The sequence below is a fragment of the Strix aluco genome, chromosome 3 (genome assembly GCF_031877795.1).
Source record: "Strix aluco isolate bStrAlu1 chromosome 3, bStrAlu1.hap1, whole genome shotgun sequence".
Classification (NCBI taxonomy): Eukaryota; Metazoa; Chordata; class Aves; order Strigiformes; family Strigidae; genus Strix; species Strix aluco.
Window position 1 is genome coordinate 63,281,830 of NC_133933.1, and position 12,440 is coordinate 63,294,269.

The 12,440-nt window shown below is 39.9% G+C and overlaps 1 protein-coding gene across 7 annotated transcripts in view; it reads left to right on the plus strand.

The window, feature by feature from the left end:
* ARID1B (AT-rich interaction domain 1B) overlaps positions 1-12,440 on the plus strand; it is a 334,093-nt gene that overhangs the window by 145,440 nt on the left and 176,213 nt on the right. The window contains exon 5 of one of the 7 annotated variants that reach the window (XM_074818835.1): positions 2,396-2,434. The exons of the other annotated variants lie outside the window; for them this stretch is intronic. Within the exon in view, the coding sequence (XP_074674936.1) occupies positions 2,396-2,428 (33 nt within the window). The 3' untranslated portion in view covers positions 2,429-2,434. Of the gene's footprint in view, positions 1-2,395; positions 2,435-12,440 lie in introns of those variants that run through there. 7 annotated transcript variants of the gene reach the window in all.

Here is a 12,440-nt window from a genome sequence, read left to right on the forward strand (position 1 = left end):
AAAATCACGTTCACAACTCAGTGGACTGGGTTTCATGGTTTTACAGCTCTGCGCTGAACCCAGCTCTGATTTGCTTCAAACATGCGAATCTATCTAAAGTAGCTACACTGCAGTCCGGACTTACATGAACAGTTAAACTCTCAATACCTTAAATACACAGTGGAAACATGGATAGATGAAACTGAATGTTAGATAAAATTGGATTTGGCATAGTAAATTTATATAGACTTTTTAGGCCTGTGCTATTTCTGTAGGACGCTGTTCTGTTTTGAATCTAATTTTAGTCTGGAGAACTCGTTTGATTTCCTTTTTCACATCCATATGTGCTCATATGGTGAATTTATAGTCTTTTTACTAGGTTTTCATTATGTTAACTCTAATTATTATAACACTATGGAAGCAGTACCATAGTTCATACTGAGACATAAGTTCTTACATTTAGTCAGTAAAAGTATTTTGTGTTTTGGTTAAACATTTCAATATCAGGATTTAGGAATTTAAAGCAGTAATATTTTTGGGGGATATGTAAATGGATGCATGGTAAAATCTGGTGATAATTTTTTTTTCTGGATGAATCAAATAATTTAGAATTTACTGAAATTTACTGAAAGTCAAACCTAGCACTTAAATAGAATTTGTATGAATAAACTCTTCAGATGTTGAAAGACACTATTTAAGTAATAAAGAGGTTTAAAAACATCTGAAAGTAGCACCCTAAAAATATGCGTTACCCTCTTCCTTTTTAGTGATTTGATGGCTCCCCGTACATCTTTTCGTACGTGTGAATGAGGTCTTTCCCATGGGGCTTGTCCATGGGCCTTATTTGTCATTATCTTCTGTCCTTAAGGTGAGACTGGAATGGGAACAGGAGCTCTGACAGGGGCTTTTCCTTAGATATCAATGCCAAGGATTAAATTTCAAGTGCTCTGTGAAATGCCGTGTTCTGTGGAGAGTCTGTTATGAAAAGTGCAGGATTTATACAAATACAGCTTGACAGTTATGTGTTTCTCTAAAAATACTGGCTACTTTCCCCTTACTTCAGTTGTCTTCCTGACTCAGTGGTATTCCCCTCCCCAAGGCATCAGTCTTTGGTGTGAAATGCTGTGTCCAAGACTTGTAGACCTCTCTTTGAGAGGTGACAGAAGAGTAGAACCGGCTCCCCCAGGAGCACACAAAGAAGTTACTGGAGGTGGGGTTAGCACTGGGAGGGTATGGACAGTGGGAAGCCGTGGGAGGAGAAGGGTTTGTGAGGAAGGCTGCTGGGGTGGATGAGGGAGAATGGGAATGTTTTGGACTTTGATAAAGCCCGAAGGGCTTCTTGTGGAGGGTTTGAGCTGAGATCCAGCAGCAGAAGTTTGTTTAGAAAAAGTGAAGGGTGAAAATGGAGGTGAGGACATGGAAAAACGTGGTGAAGCAGGCTCGTGCTCACTTCTTGCTGATGGAGGAGCGATGGGAGATGAGGTGTTAGGTGATGAAATCGTCAGGTAATTTTGTGTCCCATGTTGTGGAAGAATAAATTGCGTGTCTCTTGTTAAGGACTTCTGTACGATTGCTTTCTAATATTGGATAATTCTTCTTCACGGTGTCTGGCTTCACAGATGTTTCTGCAAAACCTCTCCCAGTTGGGCTGCCACCAGCGCTTGCATCTCAGCTTTTATTGAGTTGTTTTGTGACCTGCCATAAGCTGGCTGCATGGCCTGGCAGTGCTCATGTTTGAGCGCTGCCTGCCCCAGGATTCCCACCAAATATAGTGTGATGAAGACTTATTTCCACAAGAAAATGACCACGTGTTTCCAGTTTGCATCAAGGCAGAAGGTAGCATTTGTCACATATTTTATAGTGGTATTTTGATGCTCCCATGTTTGTATAGGTCATTTTTACAGTTAAACTCTGGGACGTGCTACAGATGAGCATTCGTGTTTAGTGCACTTCTGTGCCACTGCGGCACGCTTTTTCTGGCCTTACAGTCATTCCTTCCTCAGCAGTATATGAAAAAAAGTCTTTATCATCAGCTTTTCTTTTGCAATGAAGAGGTAGGTGCAGGGAAATAAAACATAATTGCATAATTTGATGGGCAGGCTTTGACCTGAGCTTAGAGGCTTAAATGACTAGAAAAACCTACCTATTGCTGTTGTTTGTTTGTTTTTTAATTAAAAGCATGTGAATGGAAAACGTATCCTGTCCTGCTGCATAATTAACAAAATGTGTTTAACCTGAAATATAATAGACAACATAAATGGATGAACAGAAGCAGAAACAGTAAGTCTTGCAAAGAAGTCACCCAGGACTTGTGTTGTTTGTTGATATTTGAAAGGAAACTGATACAGTAGAAATAGATTCAGTTTTTAGCCTGAGGCTGAAACACAGATCTTTTTCACCATTCACAACTTTTTAGGAGGATCCATTTGTGTCTGCAGCATGCCTTTGAGGAAGGACAGACAGACAAAAGTTGTATGTATCATTTTTATACTACCTAAAAAATATTGTCTGTAGAAGTATAGACAGCCATCTTCTGTTCTACAAATAATATTTGGAATTCAGGTTGTATGCTTCTAGGTTTGCTTAAAATATCTCCTTAGGTTGTCTTTCCCCATGCCTTTTTCTCTGCCGCCTTCTCACCCTTTCACCTCCCCTTCCACCCCTAACGAAAAGGGAAAAAGAAGAGAGGAAAGGAAAAAGAAACCAAGGAAACGCAGTTAATTTGCTAATGCTTGTACATTCACTCTGAAATAAACATTACAACAAGGTCAGCAACACACACAGGCACACTCCTTGATGATGAAATAGCTCTGCACGTGGGACAGATGAGGAACCTTTAAGCTATAATCACAGAAGATCGTATAAGATCTGTTACTTGGTTCTGTGCATAGCTCATTGCGTTATCTCGCTCCTAACAGAGACCTCCTTGCATTCAGTTCCCTGACGGGAAGGTCACGCCATTACTTAGGAACTTTTTCTCACTTTCTGTTTAAGCACAGCTATTACGGGGAGTTTTTACCCACTTCTGCTTATGCCAGATTGCCCTTTCTCTTATTTAGCTGTCTTTCCTGTCATGTTTATCTTCTGATCGTTTTAATTTAGGTAGTTTATTTTACTGTAACTCTCTTTTTTCATAGGTATGCTTCATCTGTAACTAATGATGTACCTAAAATATAGTGGTGTAATTTTTCTGCAGATTAGGAGTAGCTCTCTGTACAGTAATAGTTTTGGAAACCATTTGTAACACAACACCCAGTAATTTCAGAACTGGTCAACTTCAGACATCCTTTTTGCTGTCCTTGATTATTATGTTGTTATCTATAACATCTGATTTCCAAACTGTTAAAATTTATTATACCTTGGGAAGTGATGTGGATTAAATGTGAATAAATACATTTTTATATGTAATTTTCTCTCTTACCCTGCAGTGATACTGTGTACTAAGTGCACACTGATTTTATCACTGGAGACGGAGTTTTTCGAGGAGCACATGCAATGTCAGTCTCATGGGTCCAGCACACCGTTATCCGAAGTTACTCTGTACATGTTGTCTCCCCAAAACTTTTTTTTCACTCCTATTTGATTTCATTAGAGTTACTTCTCATAAATAGTAAATACCTTACTGATGCTAGGTTGCCCTACAGATAATTTTCATACATTACGAAGGGTATGAGATACCTAAACCAGGTATTTCATGGAACTGAAGAGAAGTAGCAGCTTTAAATTTGTTCCATATTTAGAAAAACTAAGCACCATAATTTGCAAGTTCGAGTTCATTATAGTGACCCTGGGTGCTCCGATTCTGGGCTTTTGAGGTAAAAGACTGGTTCGTGTCTTTTGATCTCGAGGTTTTTGGTTTCATACAGCTATAAGAACATCCCACAGGTGCTTTCTTTGTCTTAGGGTGGGCAAGACCATTTCTAATTTCAAATTGTCTCCTTGTCTACTACAGTGAGCACCTTAACAAGGCTGTTCCTACCTCAGGGGAATTCACTATCTTCTTCACTTTGTCTGAACAACTGCTCGATCAAAGAATCTTACAGCCTTTCTGTAGCAGTATTTTATGCCTTAAGAGCTGGAGATATAAAGATGAATGCCAAAAAGCGACAGGTTAGCTCCATCCAAGCTTTTAGATCATTGGAGAGAATCTGGATTCAGTGGCTCAAATGTCTTTGTGCAGCAGCATAGGTTTTAGACCATGTGTTGTTTGTCTTGGCGTCCTGACTTTTTTGTTCAATCAATATGGTTCTGTGCAGCCCCTTCTAAACCATGCAGTTTCATAAATGGATGCGAAACCTAAAATCCTGAGTTCAGACGGTTTTCTGATTTGTGAGGAATGGTTGGTACCCTTGGTGTGCAGAGAAATCTCAGTTTATGGACAACTGGTTCACATCCCAGCAAGGCAGTCTGTTCTTCAGGGTTGAACAGTCCTAACACTGGAAACCCTTCCTCTCTGTCTGGCTGAGATATGTTGTGACAGATACTTAATTTTTAACGAGGGAACACATTTTGACTGTGAGCACACAGGGCTGAGGGAGCAGAATTTTCTTATTTCTGCCTCTGACAACAGGATCACGTGAAAGGGATGGGCATTTCTAGTTTATTTTAAAAATTATCATCTTTGTGTGGTGATGGATAAACCCACCTCCAGATACTCTTTCAGTTCTCTTTGGCCTGACCTTCAATCCACAAGAATCTGTTTCTTTTTTGTGAAGGTGATGTTCCTGTTGCAATTGCCTTTCCTGGCAAGGAGGAAGAAATCCAGGCCCTTATTGCTGATTCTTCCCAGACAGTGCTCTGGCTGGACAGGGTCCTCCTGTACCCCATTTGGAGTTTCTCTGCAAGATGGTTTTTAAATTCCTCTTAAACCTAGCTGTCAACTTGCATGATTTTAGCCAAACCACTTGCTTCCAGTGCCAAGGCCCCTCTTCACATCCTCAATGTCAAAAGGTTCGTTCTTCCTGCAGTGATGAAGCAGATCAGTCCCTAAGGATATTTGTAGCAAATAATGAAAGGACAAAGAGCATCACCATATCTGTGCAGAGACTGTTCAACTGGATAATTAGATGCATTAAAGTCTCTTATAAGACTGTCGGGGTGGAGTTCCCTTCTGTCATCAGAGTGTGCTCAAGCTACTGCTCTGGCCTCGCTGAGGAATACCACCATTCCTGATGCCCTCGAAGTACCCACCTGGAACTCCGTCCAAAACCTCAGGGAGCTCAGGTGCCGCCCCAGGTGCACAGGGCACTCTGGGAAGAAGGTCCTGCAGCAGTTCCTTACCTAAAAGATTCTGGGACCGCTACCAGGTGTGTGAGTGTGAATGGGGCTTATGCCCGGACTCCTCTGCATTTGCCATTCATGAATGCAAACAAGGGTTTGAAAACATACTGCTTATTGGTAACTGATGCTCCTTACAACATGCAGCCCACATGAACAGTCACGGTTTGCATTCTTCTTCCCCTTCCTTCCCTCTCCCACCTGAAAGTCCTTTTGAAACTCCTGTCCTTGGGATAGTGCAGTCAGATTAAAAACTGGTGTGGAGCATGCTCCGGGTTACACATGCAGGAGAATAAGTGTGTGGGAGGACCACACTGGTACACCAGACAAGTACTGGTGCAGGGCATCCGTTCCTGAGTGACAGGGTATATCTATACCTGCTGTGAGAGTGCACCTATGAGCTGTGGCTATCAAAGAACTGGACTGGTAACATAGAACCTTTCTTTTCCTCTTAAAATCTCTTCTTTGTCCCCCATTATCTTCAGTGAAGATTTTATGCATTCAGATTTTAAGTTCAGGCAAATCTGTCATCAGTTGTTAAAACGTTCAGTTGATTTTAAAACAAGGTTCTCTCTTGTTCAGAAACACACCGTCCCATTTACTCCAACATGCCTAGCCATGTTTTTAAGCTTCGCTCGTGTTCTTCTAAATGAAAATGTCACACTTCCTTTTCTAGCAAACTTGTGAAACTGGTCAAACTAGACTGACACAGCAGCATAATACTACACTCGCTACTTCTTTAGCTTTGTAGACAAAATGCAACCCTAACAATGCCTGTGTCTGGCTCGGGGTAGATTAAAGCATGTGCTTTCTTGTAGAATAAATGATGTGGAAATCTAACTCACCTTGATGTGTCCTCTCTCTTTCTTTCTCTCTTTTCTTCCCTCCCTCTCCTCTTTTTTTCCGCTGGCCCCATCTCTTTTGAAATTAGTGGAGATAAGTTCAAAGAGATGAGACACTCTTCCACCATGTGGAGTGAATAAGGACTGATAGCTGGGGTGATGAAGAGAGAAAAACATAGCTCAAGTATAGATGTTGAGATGGCAGCTTTCTCTTCTCTGGGTTTTTGAGCCTGCAAAAGATGGGAGGAGATAGTCCATTTCAGGAAGAAGAATCCTAGTATGGGTCACTGGAGACCCAGTGTACTCTGGAGTAGTTTGGGATCTTCAGATTTGTTGCATTCTTCGTAATGGTATTTACATAATTTTCCTTTCTGACTGCTTAACCCAGGAAGGTGAAGGTCAGAGGAGTGATTATCATCTGCAGCCCCCTCATTTCCCATTTATATGATAGAGCAGACCAATTCCTGGATTTCGAAGACTGATACTAACCAATTCTCAATAATATATATTCAATTTCTTGGTAATCTATTGTCTTCCACTCCCTCCAGGATGCTTATTTAATGTACCCTCATGTCCCCCTTTATCCTCTCCTACCCAGCAATACATACCTTACATGCATATTTGTGTAACACAGCAGTACATTAGAAATAAGTATTAATGATGCAATGCTAAAATAAGCTAAGATGGCTCTTCTAATTACAAATATCCTTTTTAAACTTAAGTATTTAGGAATGTCAAAAATTACTTACTTAGCTGAAGTATGTATAAGTATAGAGATTAGTGTTTATAATAATATAAGAATGGGGGAAGGGAAAGAGTAAAAAGCAACATGCTGTTCTGAGGACAGACTCCAGAACAAGTTTCCGAGTAGAACAGTAACTTCTCACATGTGGTGATCAAAATGGTGATGTCAGTGACACAACTTACTTCTAAGTATCCAATTCACAAAGTGAAGAATGAACATGAAAAATAGCTGCTAGGATTATGAAGCCTACTGTAGATATATTCCTCTTGTAGATAAAAAAGAAAAAAGGTGGATTTTTGCCTAATGCCAGACTGCTTAAAAATCTAAGCAAACCAAAAAGGATGGGTAGATAGGAAGTGTATTGAGTGGTATATGGTATATTTAATGGTATATTTATATATTTAATGTATATGCAAAAAATACTCTGCCCTACTTTCACTTCAGGGTAATAGTAAATAAAAAAATGTCAAGCTTTCAATCCTGTGTTTTAGTTTATTAAAATTTATAAAAGCTAAATAGTGTTTCTTGCTGTTTGTTTCATGTTCCCAGGGCTGGCTTGTTTATCCCCAGGAAGAGGTGGGAGTGTCTCTTGGGATGCTAGCCTCACAGTCTGAGTCTGGGAACAAATTCATCTAACACAGCACTCCTAAATTAAAAGAGGAGTTACTGGTTGGTGGTTATGGAAATCTGTTTAGGTGAAGATATACCACAGAATCTAAATTTAATTTGGAAATTATTATGGGCAGGCGCAATAGCACTAATTAATATTCAGGGTGTCTGACATTTCCTACTGTAAGATCCTGCTTTGAGTTGCTTACGGATAGTTTTTAAAAATGTTGAAGATTTCACAAAAACAGCTCAGTTTTTTTAAAAAATGGGTTTAAAGAAAAATGGTTTTAGACATATTAAAAAACCCACACCATAACCTCTTCTTTATAAACAGACCTTGCAGTCACATCGTTTTTAGCAGAAACTTAAAAATGAACTGCTGCTGCACTTGGTGTGCAGGGTAGGTCACTTACCATTGCCCATGTTACCCACACCTGGCAGATCGGAGTTCGTAACGCCGCCTGCTTGGTCCAGGAATGTAGCTAAATTCCTCAGAGAGCCTTTCAGCATCGTGCTCTTGCCTGTGCTAGCAGCAAAGGGCTGTGCCTGGCAACGAAGAAATCAGGCTGCTCTGAAAGCAGAGGTGAGGCGTAAGACCTGGGCGAAACCCGTTGTGGGGGGCGAGAAGAGAGGATGACTGGCTGGAGGAAGGGGCAGAAGTAGGAGGAAGAAACCAAGACCTTGATGAGGAGCCATGGGGAGGCTGTAGCTGTGCCGTGGTAGGGCAGGAGTGAGCAGGAGATAAGTGCTGGAGGTGATGCTGGTGCTAGGGTAAGGCAGTGAAGGCTGGACACAGAGAAGGAGGGGTGGCACTGTGTGAGGGCAGGAGGAGCACAGGGCCAACGTCCCCGGGAATGGGGACCGCAGAGAGAGCAGAGACTGGGAGCTGTAGAGATGGAAATTCAGAGGAGAGGAGAGTGAAGCCTCTAGGTCTGCTGTGGGAGTAAGTCCAAGAGCCTCACACGGGAAAGATAGCATGACTAGGACATGAGAACATGGGAGGTGGCAGGGAAAGAAGACCACATCTGAGTTAACATCGGCAGCCTCAATTTTCACATCTTAACTTTTGATCCTATTTTTGTGACCTAATATAATGTTGTAACACACAGGGCTCTATACATAGGGGTGTTAAAAATATCTGACCTTGGAAGAACATAGAATATCCTTACTGGATGAGCAATTGTAAAAACACAGCCTGTATTTCATGAAGTACATACTTCAACATGCATGACCTCCAGTGCTCATATTCTAAACAATCATGACACATCTTGAGATTTGTGTATTTTTTTTAGAGGGAAAGGATCATTGAAATAAGCTGACTGCAATCTGAAGTAAATCTATATGAAACTTTCCCTCATGAGAACTACACATCATTTTTATATTGCAAAACTTCAGGTTTGGTTGGCTGTTTCTATGAAGGTGCTTGTCAACTGACATAGAGGTTTAAGTTACAATGAACGAGGTTACCAGAAGACTTTTTGAAGGTGGGAAAGCTTGGGTGTTCAACATAATTAGACTTACTGGTACTGTTTTCAAAGCTAGCTATGAATCTTACTTGATACCACGCTTCTTCAGCTTTCAGTATGACTTTGGCACATAAAGAAATATTTTGTAAAAGAGGTAGGATTTCATGCAAGCCTTTTCCCCTTCCGTCCAAATGTTAATATAGCTCCTTTTGCTTCTTAATAAAAATATTAAATATCTTAAATATTCCACTGATAGGCTGTTATTCACAGTGGGAGCCAAATTAATGTTATGCTCCTGAAAGCTCACTGAAGCAAATACTTCTATCAGGAATGAATTTGGGCTCAAGGGTTAACTGCTGTCTCTGTTAACACCTGTTACACAGAGCAAAGGGAGAAAAAGTGATCAGTTCAGACTACAGCCTTTTATATAGCAAGAAACTCTGCCTTTTTACAGATTTTTTTTTTTTTAACCTTTAAAGTATCTGACTTTAAAGGGGATATCCAAATGTCTCTCTGTGGAGACTTAAAACAGCTTTTGTGGAAGTATTTTGAGTGGTGCTAATAACAGTGGTTTCTGGCAATTGCAAAATGGGATCTGACCAATTTTAGTAAAATAGTGGCACTAAACTCACTGAGCTTGCTTTTGAAATGGTGTTTCAGTTTGAACTGAGTTAAAGTGATGTTTTAAGAAACAGTTTTGCACCTCACTGGAAATGATAGACAGCTGCTAGACGAGTTAATGATCTGTCTTCATGTTTGATGCCTTCTTTTATCAGTCTAAGGCTTTTCACTGAGTCAGATCTATTGATTAGCATTAGTTTACTTCTCAGGAAGCCTGCTTTGCATTGAAATGTCATGGGCTTGGGATACTAAATGCATGCCAAGCAAGAGCTTGAACTCTGTCTAATGCTGCTGGGTAAATTACATGTTTGCTGAGTGTTTAGCAAGGGTAATAGCTTTGCAGCCCCCAAAAATGTTAAATGGGGTCATTTTTGTCTCCCGTGAACAAATATTGGGGGAGAAAACAATGGGGTCATATGGAAGATACCCTGCGCTTTGCTTTGCTTTATGGAGTATAAGTTTATGGAGTTACAATGTGAGTGGAACTCCAGAAAGTTTGGGGTAAAATCTGTGCTTCACAGTAACTGGTGTGTCTGTATTCAAAAGAATGATAATGGAAGAGTGGGAGGAGAAAGAAGATCCACATCATTACTATTCATGAAATTAACTTACCTCTTCAAAAAAAATTTTTGTTAATAAAAATAAACACACAGAAGCAACTTGGGGAGACAGGAATTTGATTGAATGCAGTGTTTTAATCTAAAATACTTGTTTTGTTTTTCCTATTTTGCTTTCAGGGTTCCAGGTGCAACACTCTAAATATATATGGTCACTTTGAAAGCAGAAGCTTAAATATAATGCTGCTCAATAATTATCCTAACTGCATTGATGGAGGTTAGCAGAAAGCTAATTGTAACCTTGGGGAGGAGGAAAATAGTCTAGATATATTGAACAGGATTTTTTAACAACCCTTTATTTTATATTCATTTTAACTTTTTCAGTATGTGTTGAAAACTAGAATTTTAGTTTCTGGAAATTTTATTGTTGTAAGAAAGACTGGAATGTAAACATTGATAATCAGTGATTTAATCTGATGCTTCATCTTTTACTTTCTCGTGTATTTTCCAGACAGTTCTCCCTCTTTCCTCCCTTTCTATGTGTTCTCTAGCTGCTTTTTCCAGACAAGTTTTTATACTTTACCATGCTGTGATAAACATTAATAGATTGGGTCAGTGCCTAATATCTACTTTCTGCACTACTTGTAAATAAGAAACTAATGTTTTTCTAACATCTTAGTTTCTTTCGTGTTATAAACACAGAACATATTTTGTTTAGTTGGTCATTGTAAGAGATTTACTGAAGATACACTGTAGGTGATATTGATTTCTTAAGAGTTCTGGTACTGTCTGATTCCACACCCCCACCCCCCCCCCACCCCCCCCACCCCCCAATCCCCAGGATTACAATTAGAAACAATTCAGAACACAGGTTCAAAAAAAAACAAAAAAGGCAATTTATGGTAAAACGATTTTTTAAAATAACATGGCAGTATCCTGTGTGCACAGTCTTTCTTTTATATGTTTATAGAATGTTTTAAGCCATTTTCTAAGAACAATGCTGCACAAATGTGCAGTAATTGTTTTATAGAAAGTTTGCTTCTGCTTAATACCTAATTTTAAATAATACATAGTGTTAATTAGCTCAGAGATAACATCATCTAAGAAAGGTGTCCATTAATTTCAAAGAGAAGATGTGATCAAAATAGAGGGGGGAAAATGGGGGGGGGGGGGGGGCAGCATCTCATGATGATTCTTGAAAGAAGATGCGTCCTGTTCTGTGTATCTGTAGAGAAAAATGAACTGCAAATGCTGAATTTCCTAACAGTTTTAAAGTAGAGCTAATGTGTGGCATGCCTTGGCAAGCTGTATCTTGCCAATTTTTCTTCATCCCCTCAAGCATATGCCTTGCTTGCATAACCAGTTTTTTAGCCACATGGATTCAGTGTTCCACACTGCACGGAGGCTGTGCAAATTTATCGCTAATACTAAAAGAACATTCATGTTAAGTTGTTTTGAATAGCAAATTCAATCTTTAAAAAAAAAAAAAAATCCTGGATATTACTTTAAAAAATAAAGAAGTGATCTGGTGAGCAGTGTGGATATGCCACTGCATGTGTCACCCATCTCTGCCTTCATCAGCTCTGCACTCTCAGAGATTTTTCCATTGTGATGAAGCGCTCTACACATCTCAAACTACCCCTAAATGGTCTTTAGCTTGGCCAGAATACTGAAGGCCATATGGCCCTATAACATTTTGTTAATGCTCTTCCAAATCTCAGTAAAAGCCTTTCTTTCCAGCAATGCTAGTATCTTGCCTGAATAAAATTAAATTTTAGTTCCTTGAAAGAAAATGTTATCAGCCTTCCTAGCAGCTGTGAGAATTGTGCTATGCTGATTAGATGTGACACATAGAAGAAAAACTGCTTTAGCAAGTGGTATTTGTGATTCAGTAGGTGACACTCTTCTCTCTAAACCCATGCTGAATCAATGCCCTAGCAGTGTATCAGGGGACAGTATACCTTTTGCTGGCCCTGTTGTTTAGATGAGATGTAAAACCAAAGTCTGGACCACTTGCAGTCATGACAGGTTCCATAGTAAACTAAAACAGAAGATAGGAGGTTGTCCCAGCATCCGAGTTTGATTTATTGATGAATAAATGTAATGGAAAATGCATCGTGACAGGTAGATATGGTTCTCTTTCTTCCTTCTGCATGTTGTACACAGTTCCTCTGTGCTGCTAGACTCCAGGAGTTCCCACAGTAGTACACCTGGCAGTAGTGATGCATCGTACTGCTTCCGAGAGCGTGGTGATAAATAGGGTATCCAATGCATCCAGGAAGGGAACTGGGATTTCTGTGTCAACGGAAGAGGCTGAACAGTTTATTTTGGGGTTGGACAGCGG